Genomic DNA, 12854 nt, shown 5'->3' with positions numbered 1-12854 from the left:
AGGCCATTGGATAAAGGTGATCTGTTCAAGGCCACCGTGCGAAACAACAGTGATGACCTAAAACCCACTGGAGCGTTCTCCAAAATGACAAAAAGAATTTAGCTCAGATTCACAAAGGACTTAGGGTTCCTGATTCTGTCTTTGAAAATATATATTTCCTTATATAACACAAGGTCATTGTCATACCGGCCAGGATTAGCGTCACCCATCCAATACCTGGCTCTATCAAATTTCCTTGCTTAGAGAAAAGGGACGTGTTTGAGTTGGTTTGTTAAGTCGGGATCCAAACAGGGATAACACACTTACATTCCTCTTTAAAGTGAGTCATGGCCCAGAGCAGTGTCTCTTCCTTTCCCCTCTCGGGGTTGACTTACTACAAAAACGAGGTTAGCAGCTTTAGAAAATGCCCCGCATTCTGACTCTGCCTATTTACTTCCTTGTGTTGTAATTTAACTGGTACTTTCATCCCTGGTATTTTTGGCAAATGGAAGTAGCTTTAGAGCTCAGGCCTCTCTTTCTCTGACAAGAATGCTGCACAGGAGGGACTGCGTGCTTCATATTCGAGACATCAAGAGGCACACACTTGCCTTGTCCCACTTTTTAGCCATGCCACAGCTGATCAGAGGGCTCAAAGGTACAGCCTAAGATCTGCATCCACTTTTCAACTAAGGTTTCCAGCTACTCAGGAGGGACCACTCTCCTAATCAATTTTTACGATGGGCTGTAAGTAGTGGCTTTCAAATTCTTAATTTTTTTTTACTAGTCCAAACACATTTATTAAGCAGGCTCTGCCCCTCACAGGCTGAGCCTAATTGGTTTCTATGAACTATACTTTGTGTAAGAGAAGCAGGACAACTCTTTTTTTACCCTCCAATTTTCAGAGTAAGAAGCTGGTGCCCTCGTTACATTACACCCCATAGAGTTTGCTTCCAACAAAACTTAACAGACTGCAGAACCAAAACACGCTCCTATAAAACATTTTAACACCAGAGAAAAGAGAATCTGCGAGCAACCCAACTAAAACTGTCTAAGGAGTCGGTTAGAACTTCACATTTGTCCAGTGATAACAGAAGCCCAGAACCTGGGATGATCATGGGACCCAACAGTGACTGTTCAAACCTTTACTCCCAACAAATCAAAGACCTGTCCGGAGCCCAAGAATCGCTGCAAAGCACGTCAGAAGCTACCTGTTCTTCAGTCAGAGGCACAGGTCAAAGGATGATCTGACTTTTCTTTATGTAGTGCCTGGCGTAGAATTCACGGCCCTCCATATACGAAATAAACTCTCTGCTAAGTCACTAGTCCCAGCTCTCCGACCTTTTAAAAAGCCACATTCACAGTTAAAATTGTCTGTGAACACCAGAAATTATTTGAAACAACCACAGAGGTGATTAAAACAAGTGGTTTTTTTTTTTTAATCTTCAGAGAAAATCATAGCAATTGGTACAAAGCCAGAGCAAATGTGTAAAGCTCAAGACAGGGGACAGAAAGAATTCAGGGAAGCCTGCCAGAAGCTAGTAAGGTAACAGCCAAGATGGCATCTTATCTGGCAGATACAACTGAAGACCAGTGGATCTGGGATGTCTGGTAAAACTAGTAGGGCAGTCGGTAAGCATATACATGGAGACTTTTTTTTCCCAAATATTCCTTTCTAAACACATCTTTAAAATGTAGTTATTTAAATATAAAGAAGTAGGTTGGGCAGGGTGGTACAGGCCTAAAAAGATAACTCTTGGGAAGATCACATATTTGAGGCCAGCCTGGGACTCTGTCTCTGTCTCTCTTTCTCTCTCTTACACACACACACACACACACACACACACACACACACGGCACACAGAAGAGTCAGGCTAAAGGCAACTGCACTATAAAAATGAAACTGCTAGCCTTCTCTGACATATTTTCATAGGTCCTCTCTGCTCCTTCTCTGACATATTTTCATAGGTCCTCTCTGCTGTGAGGATACAAACTTCAAAGATAACCCGCAGCCATGAGAACCTATATCCTGGCGAAAACAGATCATCTGCACTAAGTAAAGTCTCTTAGGAATTTAAGTTGAACACAGAAAAGCTCTTAGGCAGGTGTCATGGACTAAGTCGAGCCATTTTAATGTAAGGATGGCCAGGAATCTGCGTGGAGACACGCAACAATTCTGCTTATAGGCTTTCAAGAAACCACCAGCCCAAGTCCTCCGAGTTCTGGTCTTCAAGGGTTGTCCTAGGTTAACCCCAGGCGTCCCCAGCACACTTTTCTCCTGGCTTTTCACGCACACCCCAGGAGTTAACTCCGAGACCACACTACAATAAATGTCTCATACAATGAGCATTGTCATAGAGTTCACTTTCTTGAAAACCTGATTTGTAAATACAAACAGATTTAACCCAGAGACTGGACTAATTTCCTCTTTTCCCTTTCTCCCTCTTTCTTTAATCCTTCCCAGTACCCTCAGCGTGCTATTCCTCTACCCACCCCCTCCCAAAAAAACCAAAACAAAATGAAAAAACAAAACAACAAAAAACAACCTCCAACACAGTGGCTCCCTCCAGAAAGTAGGGGGTCCTGCAAGGTCCTCAGCTCCTCTTCTTCAATCCCTTGCAGTCTGAAGAGAAGGAGGAAACGCCGAGAGCGCCACCTTGTGGGAGAAGGCGGTCCTTCCCCTTCCGCGGCCACTCCCCAGCTGACTTCCGCCTGGGGCCTGAGTCCCGGAAGCAAGCCGGAAGTGCTGCACCTGAGGATAGAGGCATGGGCCCAATGGGCCTCATGGTTCTGCTGCTGCTTTTGCTGGGTGAGCCACAGGGGCGCGGACAAAAGGGGCTGAAAAGTAGAAGTTTTTGCCTCAAGAAGGCATCATATGATAACATAGGCGTTACTTGTGAGTGGCATCGTCCAAGAAACTCCCGAGAGGCTATTGCACACACGCCATTCTTACAATGCCCATGGTTCGATAAAGCAGTAAACAAAACTAAGGTCCTTGCCTTCATGGGACTCATAATCAGTGCACGTATTGAAAATGTAAATTATAAGGCATATCGACGGGTACTAATGTTATGAAAGGAAAAGGGCACCTAAAGTTCAGGGACAATATAGGCCTGTAATCTCAACATTAGACAGGAAGATCCTGGTTGAAGCCAGACTGGACTACATTTGGGAATTCTAGGCTGACCTAGCCTACATAACACAAAGGAAAAAAAAAAGGTAACCGCTTAGTATAAAGTGACCTCTCCAAGAGGAATAATTTGAGCAGATACTTGAAAGAAACTGGATAATGGCGCAGTGATGCGTTCCAGCCCCAGGCCCCTTAATGAGTTAAGGGGTCGCCCGGTACCGTTACTGAGACTCACCTGGCTGGGGACACGAGAGAATAAAGGACAAACACATTCACAGACACACAGAAGAGCTGGGGTTGGGTGACAGGAACTAAGAAGCTCAGTGTGTTTATTACATACAGCTGAATAAAAAGATGGGACTATTACACACCCATGAACAAAGAGGCAGGGTGTGTGGTATAAAGCTGGACTTCGGAGGCAGGTTTAGCTAATCAAGTTGTCTTTGTTGGGGAGCATTCTTCAGGCCATAAACCTGGTGGGTAACACTACAGTGGACATTCTCTGCCCACACTATCAACATTCACATATGAACCTCTCAGAGTAAGGTTTGCCATCCCTCTGAGCCTCACCCTCAGAGGTGAGGGACTCCGACATTTTCCCACAGCTCTGAGGCTACTTGAGAGGGCTATGCCCATGTCAGTAAATATCTGTGTGCTCAGGGCTTGCTTCACCCACTACAGAGAGGAACACTTCATGGAAATGAACAAGTTACATAAGACCCAGGCCCTGGGAAGACTGGAGGAAACTAGAGGCACTCTGGCATAATAAGTAACTTGTTTGGTTAAGTCTTTGGCCCACAAGGGCATGCTATCAGTTGCAAAGAGGTAAGAGGTAGCAAAAAAATAAAAAAAAAAATAAAAAGATACATACCGTTTTGTGAAATGACAATTCAGTTAAAGAAAATAACATACAAATAAAGAGTCTATAAATCTCAAAAGTATCTTAGGGCATCACTGTATCACACATGAACACACTTGATGCCCCGACAATGACCTTAAATCACTAAGTAAAAGGAGAACAGCAGCTTCCATAGGCAAGCAGGTTTATAATTATCAAGAGCCATGCTCACTGGCAGATAATTGTAAAATTTAGCCTTACCACCAATCTGGAAAGCTTTCTGCTCAGTGAGTTTAATATAAGATGTGTTCTTATGTATTAACGAGTGATATGGTGTGCTTTCTGTAGGGGCTTACCAGGGCTCTTTTACCAAACAGAAAAACTTGCAATCAGGTGAGTATACCTTCTGCTGGCCTGGGACTGCTGGGTCTGAAACTAGAATTGGGGGGCTAGAGGCATGGCTTGGTGGTTAGGATCACGGGCTGCTCTTCCAGAGATCCTGAGTTTGATTCCCAGCACCCACATGGTGGCTCACAACTGTCTACAACTCTAGTTCCATGGGATCTGATGCCCTCTTCTGGTGTGCAGACAAAACACTCATATAGATAAAGTGTCTACATAAAGCAGTCTTTTTAAAAATGGAATTGGGAAGGGTAAGGAGTCTTAGGGAGGGCTTAGAGCCTAGAAAAGGATGATATGGGAGTTTGGGGACAATGGTAAAATGGAGGAACTTCAATCTGCACAGTTCCCCTCCTCTTCTTTGTCTAGTATGTGGACGACCTGCATACCCTGGACGCATTGTGGGTGGCCAAGGTGCTCCATTGGGACGCTGGCCCTGGCACGTCAGCCTACAGCTTGAACGCACCCACATTTGTGGAGGCTCTCTCATCAGTGACCACTGGGTACTGACGGCAGCACACTGCCTGAAGAAGTGAGTTGTAGCCGGGAGCTAATGTGCAAAGGCGTCTGGGAAATGTTTGGATAGTGTCATGGAAACGAGGAGACCAGTGTCAGTGTTCAGATGTGTGGGGCAGCAGGAAACCCTACATCACCTCAGAGTGAATGGAACAGGGTGAGACAGTTCCCTTCCTTTGTGTCAGCTTACTTCTGAAACACAGGCCAGGGCTTTGTCTTGAGCTTTTGGGGCTCACAAGCATAACCTGAGCTTTCTCGGAGACACTGTGAGAAAACAAGTTGCTGTGTGGTGAGCACCACATGAAACTGGTTCCTCACAAAGACTCCAACTCAATATAGTGAGCTGGAAACAGATCTAGCCAAGCCTGGGGTGGCCGCAAGCCTACTCTGGAATGGCTTGATATACCCTGAGATGGAGATAATAGTTAGGTCACATCTGACCCCTGACTCAAAGAACCTGAGACACAAGTATTTCTTCATCTGCACCACAAAACATTGGGGCAACTAATTGTACAACAGATAGTTAATATGCACATAAGTCAAAACAACAGGCATTTTAGTAACAACTGTGAAAACTCAGGAAAATGGTGTAGTGACTTCAAAATACCAAGGGAGAGTTTTCTTCCTGGGCCAGAATTGTATATTCTACCCATATTCCCGTATAAAATGAATCAATAGGATATAAACATAGACATTTACAAATATATAAATTCATAAAAATGTTACCACCCACACATATGGGCGGGGGGGGGGGGACAGGAAAACATGTATCTAGACAAAATAGTAGGCTTTAACACAAGAGGTGTCTCAAGAAGACCATAAACATTATAAATGTAAATCCAAAATATTAGCAGCTGGGGCAGACCAGAACAAGAGGGGAGAGGGCCATAATGGGGTGGGGCAGGGTTGGGGTTCACAGACTGCCTGACAGGCCTAGACACACTGAGGTGCCTGTACTTCTAGCAGGGAGTTTGGGGGCAAAATGATGGCTTTGTGATGGGCTTATAGAAAGCAGATGAGGCTACGTTATTAACTCCAGGAAAAGCAAAGGGTTTGGTGAGAAATACCATCACAAGACAGTGACAAGAAAACATTGATTTAACAGCATTGGTTACAAGAGGAGTGACAATCAATCAGAAAGAGGCTTGTCTCAGTCGCTTTCTATTGCTGTAATAAAGACCATGACCCAAATCAACCCAGCATGGAAAGGTTGGTTTCAGCTTGCAGGTGTAGTCCAACATGCAGTAAAGACAGGACAGGAACTTAAGGCAGCAACCAGGGACCTTAGAGGAACCCGGCCTACAGGTTTGCTCTCCATAGCTAGCTAGCCCACATTCTTATAACACAAAGACCGGCCTAGGGTGGCACACTCCACAGTGGGCTGGGTCCTCTCATATCCATCATCAGTCAAGAAAACGCCCCACCGACTAGCCTACAGACCAGTCTGATGGAGGCATCTTCTCAGTTGGGGGTTCCTCTTCTCAGCTGTGTCAAGCTGACAAAGAACTTACTAGAACAAGGCTAGTCAGTGAGATGTATGAGAAAGCTCAATGTTCACCTAATTAGGAACTCAAGATCCAGAGAGAGAGGGGGGGGGGAGGGAGGGAGGAAGGGAGGGAGGGAGGGAGGTAGGGAGTAAGAGAGGGAGGGAAGGAGGGAGGGAGGGAGGGAGGGAAGGAGGGTATGATTGTGTGTGTGTGTGGGGGGGGGGTTGTCAAAAAGGCAAAATACTGTTTCTTAAAAACACCAGGGAAATCATTAAGGACTGAAAGAGCTTAATGTGACTGACTACCACACACACTCACGCAACTATGAAAGGGGGACAAATTCTAGCCACCAGCATGTAAGAGGGGAGGCCAGGAAGATAAGCCAGGGCAAGACACAGAGAGAAGAAAAGGACACAGACTAACTTCAGCTTAAGATTCGCTGAGTGCTGGTACCATCCTTTCTTGTTCATAGTCTTTGGGGTACAGCTAGGCAGCCTTCTCTGATCTACTGTAGGCCAACAGTCCGCTTTTCTTTTCCTCTCTCTTTCCTCTTAGGACCTGGTACAATTTTCTATACACTGTGTGGCTTGGATCCATCGATAGGGAGTTCTCAAGCTCGGGTGAAGAATACTACGTGTCCAGAATTGTTATCCCTAGCAAACAAAGCAATATAGAGGGAGACATTGCCCTGCTGAAGCTGTCTTCCCGGGTCACCTTCACGTCTGTCATTCTGCCCATCTGCTTACCCAATATCTCAAAGCAGCTGACAGCTCCAGCTTCCTGCTGGGTGACTGGATGGGGACAAAATCAGGAAGGTACAGGAGAGATGGGAGAGACAGGGTCTTGTGTAGCTTGGGCTAGCCTTGAACTCATGCCCCTCGAATCTCACCTTCCTGGAACTCGAGGTGTCTATACTCGGCTCTAACTAATATTATCCAACTAGATCAAATCAATCTACAAGTTTTCAGATGGGATTTCTTTTGACACTTACACATTATTTACTCCTATATCTTGCCTAGAGCCTGGTTATAACAGAGCAAATGCTAACTATTTAAACACACAATTATCTCTCCTTCAGAGACTATGAAACACGCCTTAGTGTTTGGAGAGTCTAGCTTTGCTTTGTTTGGTTATTATGTTAATTTGTTGACAAAAATATATGTCAACACTTTTCCAGATAAAGTAGAGATGGGACAGGAATTTGTCCAGGGTGTTAAAATCGTTCATTCCCGCTTCCCCTACAGGTCACTACCCCTCTACCCTCCAAGAACTTGAAGTGCCGATCGTTACCAGTGAGGCATGTGAACAACTGTACAACCCAATTGGCTTCTTCCTCCCGGATCTGGAGCGAGTCATCAAGGAAGACATGTTCTGCGCTGGCAAGAGTCAGGGGATGAAGGACAGCTGCAAGGTTAGTGCTTGTTCTTGAGGTGTTTCTACATGCCTTCCTTCCTTCCTTCCTTCCTTCCTTCCTTCCTTCCTTCCTTCCAGATCTTAATGTGGATCTAAGCTGTTTTGTAATTAACAATAAATTACAACCTAAGAAATAATAGTCTGACAATAATTCTTGAGTTATGCCAGACAAATCAACTGATCTATATCAATATTTAAATTTGTTTTATTATTAAGATTATAGTTTCATTATTCTCTCATTTCCTCCTTCCAAACCCTCTATATACTGATCCCTGGTCTCTTTCAAATTCATAGCCTCAACTTCACTTCACTGTCATTATTCGTATATTCACATACATATATATTTATAAATATACAAACACAATCTTCTCCATCTATATAACATTACTTGCATTTATATTTCCAGGGATGACCATTTGGTATTGAACAACCTTAGATGCCCGAGGTCCTCTGTGTAGGGTTGAGGCCTCATGGGCTTTCCCCCATCCACTCTGGCCTGTCATCTTTGTTCAGAGAGCATTTATGCAGTCGTGTTGGTGAGATTTGATGGGTGCAGCTTCTGATATTACTAAGAGGCACAGTCTCACAGCGAAGTCCCCAACCGTCTGCCTCTCACAGTCTTTCTGACTCCTCTTCCATAATACTCCCTAAGCCTTAGGTATGGAGTTGTATTACAATAGATATGTCCCTTGGTACTAGACTTCACGACTCTGTATTTTGAGTAGTTGTGTATTCTGTGTTGACTGATGTCAATTTAACTCCTTCGAACATAAAACTATTGATCTAGGCCAGTGGTTTTCAACCTCCCAAGTGCTGTGACCCTGTAATACCGCTCGGGTTGTGGTGATTCCCAATCATAAGATTATTTTTGTTGCTACTTCATAAATGCAATTTTGCTACTTTCATAAATCAAAATGTAAATCTCTGATATGCAGGATATCTGATGTGTGATCAGAAAGGGTCATTTGACATCCCTCCATCCCAGCAAAGGGGTTATGACCCACAGGCTGAGAGCTGCTGGTTTAGATCAATGTAGCAATTTGTTAATATATTTTTAGAAAACCTGTGATTTTTTCATTAATATACTGAAGTAAACACACAATTGCCCACTTGTTAAGTTAAAGAATATTTCACCATATACTTCATCAGGGTTTGTGAATGCTCCTCACTAGTACATAACTTGCCTAGCCCTAGCATCCATGAGGCCTTGCCTTTGATTCCTAGCATCATAAAAACAACCAATCCACCAAGCCACCGCCTGGAGCTTCCTGGCATGCAGTATATGCTGTGTTGTTCTGCTTGAATCTGGGTGACTGCCCCAAACCCCTTCCTCTTCTTTGTAGCATTTCTCCCTCTGCTTTCTAATTGTTGTGGTAGCTCTGAGTTCTGTCCCCTGATCTCAAGCCAACAAGACTGTGCGTTTCTATTTAAGTTCTTTCTATCAGATATGCTAAGAATGGGCTTGTTTTAGTGAAAACCACTTAAAGACAAAGTGCTATTCTTTTTCTTCCAAGGACTAACCCCCATTTTGGTCAGTTTTTGACCTCTCTCCACTGCCTTCCTAGAGTTGGCTTTTCTGTCATCTGCAGCAGTTTCTGTGAGAAAAGCATCACAGAAGGGAAGGTACTCTAAGTGCACACAGAACATTCTCCAGAATACATCTTGTTCCAGGCTGTAAGCTGAGCCTCAGTACAGTCAGGGGGACTGAAATCATAAGCAAAACAGGGTCTCTAGTAAAAACAGGATAAAATTAGAAACAGGTAACAGGAAAAATATGGACAACTCATCTCTGTGGAAGTTGTTAACATATTTCTAAAAAAACCCAACGAGCCAAAAAAAAAAAAAAATCGCAACAAAAATAATAATAGTCTGCTAGAAATGAGTAAGGACATCTCTTATGGTTGGCAATAACAGTGGTGAGAGGAGACCCAGAGATGCAATGTTGGTTCTATAACAAGAGTATCTCAAGTGGAGAACCTGATCTCCACATCAGACACTGGGAAAGGAGCCCGGGCATGCACCGCAGTGGCACAGTCCGCCCAGGCTCAGGATGCCCTGCCAGGCCCTGCGCTCAGTCAGTACTGAACAAAGAAGCAGGAAGGAAGGGAGCAGAGAGAGACGGTCACTAACAAGAGGGAGAGAGGTGGAGCACAGTAGTGGAGATACGGGGAGCAAACTAGACTAAACTGGAAAAGAACAAAGACAACGAGAAGTTTATTACTGAAGAAAGACAATGTAAAAAATTAGCCAGATGGAGGAAGTAATAAGCTGATATTAAAACTCATATGGAAACCCAAGTGGCCATAAACAGTCTTTAAACAGAAGAAAAAAAGCTGGAAGGCTCACTCTTTTCGATTCCAAAGCTTTCTACAAAGTGCTAGTAATCAAAACAGAGTGGACAGTTTTGGGTGACTGCCCCAAACCCCTTCCTCTTCTTTGTAGCATTTCTCCCTCTGCTCAGAAAGTGAGCTGTGAACAGCATTATACAGTAATGCTGTCAGACAAACTCCTGATGGCTGCCATTATCATTCCACATAAGAAATGAGCACCTAACATAAAGAAAAAGAGAGGGTAACATATTACACTGAGTAAGTCTTGCTTTGTAAGTAAGTAAAAACCTTAATGAGAACCATCACATTCATTTTACTTTGCTTTTTCATGGTATACCAGATGAACCGTTAGAAATGGCTAATGTACACTTTCAAACTTTACGATCCCAGAATTTCAGAACCCCACAGCTGAGGATCCAGGCCCAGTTCTGAAAACCTCTCCATCACCCCTGACTGACCCCCCTCCACATGGCTTCTCATTGCTGCGCTCAGACCTTTCTGTCTCCCTTAGGGCGACTCTGGAGGGCCTCTGTCATGTCACATGGATGGTGTCTGGACGCAGCTAGGCTTGGTAAGCTGGGGTTTAGAATGTGGTAAGGATCTTCCAGGAGTCTACACCAATGTGACCTACTACCAAAAGTGGATCCGTGCCATTATCTCAAGAGCTCGGGGCCGGGGTGCTGACTGTCCTCACATGACTCCTTGGTCCCTACTGTATTACTTTCTCTGGCTCTCCTGGGATCCTCCTGAGCCTTTGGCCCTAGCATAATACCAAGACAATGCAGGAGCTGACGCTGCTGGGTACAAACAGGATGGGTCCTGTATTGTTGAAAGTCTTAGCAGAGAACTCATGGGGTTCCTGGATGACCAGCTTTATGTATTTGGTTTCAAGGTTCTTGATTTTCTTATGTTTCAGTAGTTGGAATGCAAACAGCTAATAAATAGGCTACCACAAGTGTGCGTGGTTTTGAGGTATTGCTGTCCCAGAATAATATGTCTTATGGGGAAGGAAGGATGCTTCCTAGAAACAAATATTTGTGAATATGAGTTAAAAAATAAAAAGATCAGGATGGTGTAAGGAAGGGCCCTCAAGGAACTCCATAAAGGGTCTATCTGAACCTTACCTGCCTCCTGGGCTTACCTGTCCCGAATGTCCTGCCTCAAGAAAGCAGAGGAAAACAAGTCTGAGGACAGCCTGTGCTACACAATGAGTTTGAGGCTGGCTAGCCTGGGCTACAAAGCAAGACCTCGTCTAAAAAACACCAACAACTGAACAGATTAATGCTAAGAGCGGAAGCCTGAGGTCTTAGGTGTAAGTGATGCTAACCTACAGAGGTCCCATAGTGTCCATTTTATAATAAAAGACTAAGTGTTCAGACCAAGAAAAGACCTCCGTGCTTAGACTGCAGGAGCTCAGAGCTTAGTCCTGCACAGACCATGGTTATCTCTCCTTGAGTTTTTGGTGTCATGTCACTTATGCACCTTTCAACTGTCTTTTTTCTTTCTCATGCGACTTGTTTATTGCCATCTGTGCCTTTTATGGTGAATCAAGTTCCAAAACCAACCTTTTGGTATTTATTTACACACATTAAGTAGAAAGTGGGGATAAAAGCTGGACATGGCCCATGCTGTGATCCCAGCTCCTCCCGTGACTACATTCTCAAGCATCCATCCCTTCCCTGAAGCTCTTGCTGGTTCTCCTGACCAGAACAAAGCTTTATAATAAACGTGTGCACAGCACGTCTGAGTCTTCCTTCACAGAGCTTGACCCAGCAATAACCTAACATTGCTCTATGTGACTGCATAATTATTGTATCTCTCTTATCAAAATGTAAGGTCTGCAAGAGTGGAGATTTTTGTTTTCGTCTACAACTGTATCCCAGCCTTGCTAACAATCTGAATGAAAGAAAGAAGGAGACACACCCAACTAATTTTCGTCTTCCCCAAATGCCCCGTGAGGACTTGAGTTCTTTCTTACTGAGACAAGCCAGACTCTGATATAATTCTTACACTCAGGATCCTAGCTGTTAATTAAGTGAAGGATAACAGGGGGAAATTTCATTCCTCCTGCCAAGACAACAGAGCAGGGAGGAGACCACTTGAAGCAGGTGAGCCAAGCTTTTCATACAAGAGCTGAAGCTAAGGCAGCTCTGGATGGCACAGCTGAGAAAAAGACGGAAACAGAGGAGGAAAGACAGACTACCACCAAGGACCAGGGTAGGATAGAACGTCCGGGTGTGAGCCAGAGTCAGAAGGCAAAAAGGACACAGGCCAAGACCACCACTGCTTCCTCAAAAAGGGAAGTGCCTGCCCCACAGCACAGCATCCGGCAATTTTTTTCTCAGGAACCAGGAACCACACAAAGCTTTAAACCTTTAGCAGGTGCAAGGTCCGGTTGCAAAGGCCATCAAATGCTCTGTCACATGATGGGATGGGAGCAGAGGCCGGGCATCTTGCTTAAGAGATACACACCCAGTCCTGGACGGCCGAGCAGATCCTTCCCCTGGGCAAGTCTGAAATGAGTCAGTGTGCATTCAACAGTATCAGGTGCACACCACACAACAGACACCAAGTAAACAGCAGAGCCTGCGGTACACTAAGGCTGCCTTTAAGGAGTTTGCAGCCTAGTGAGGGAATGACAGTATCGAACGCCAAAGAAACAAACTAAAGCCATGTGCAAGAAAGTCTGATGAAGAAAAATAAAACCAGAGGCAGCAGGTAAGAGGCAGGGTTCCACCTGACACGTGTTGTTTCCCTTCTTCTCC

General features: G+C 44.5%; 2 protein-coding genes across 2 annotated transcripts in view; one reads left to right on the top strand and one right to left on the bottom strand.

Annotated features, from left to right (window-relative positions):
* The window catches only part of SH3D19 (SH3 domain containing 19), a 142340-nt gene that overhangs the window by 109931 nt on the left and 19555 nt on the right, over positions 1 to 12854 (bottom strand). The window lies entirely within an intron of this gene.
* PRSS48 (serine protease 48) lies at positions 2743 to 10858 on the top strand (the record flags this gene model as incomplete). The annotated part of the gene is made up of 6 exons (XM_080915154.1): positions 2743 to 2785; positions 4293 to 4337; positions 4713 to 4875; positions 6902 to 7161; positions 7591 to 7757; positions 10601 to 10858. The coding sequence occupies 6 exons, from the start codon at positions 2743 to 2745 to the stop codon at positions 10856 to 10858; spliced, it is 936 nt and encodes a 311-aa protein (XP_080771280.1).

The sequence above is a fragment of the Micromys minutus genome (assembly GCF_963924665.1).
Source record: "Micromys minutus genome assembly, chromosome: 4".
NCBI lineage: Eukaryota > Metazoa > Chordata > Mammalia > Rodentia > Muridae > Micromys > Micromys minutus.
This window is presented reverse-complemented; position numbering and strand designations above follow the sequence as displayed.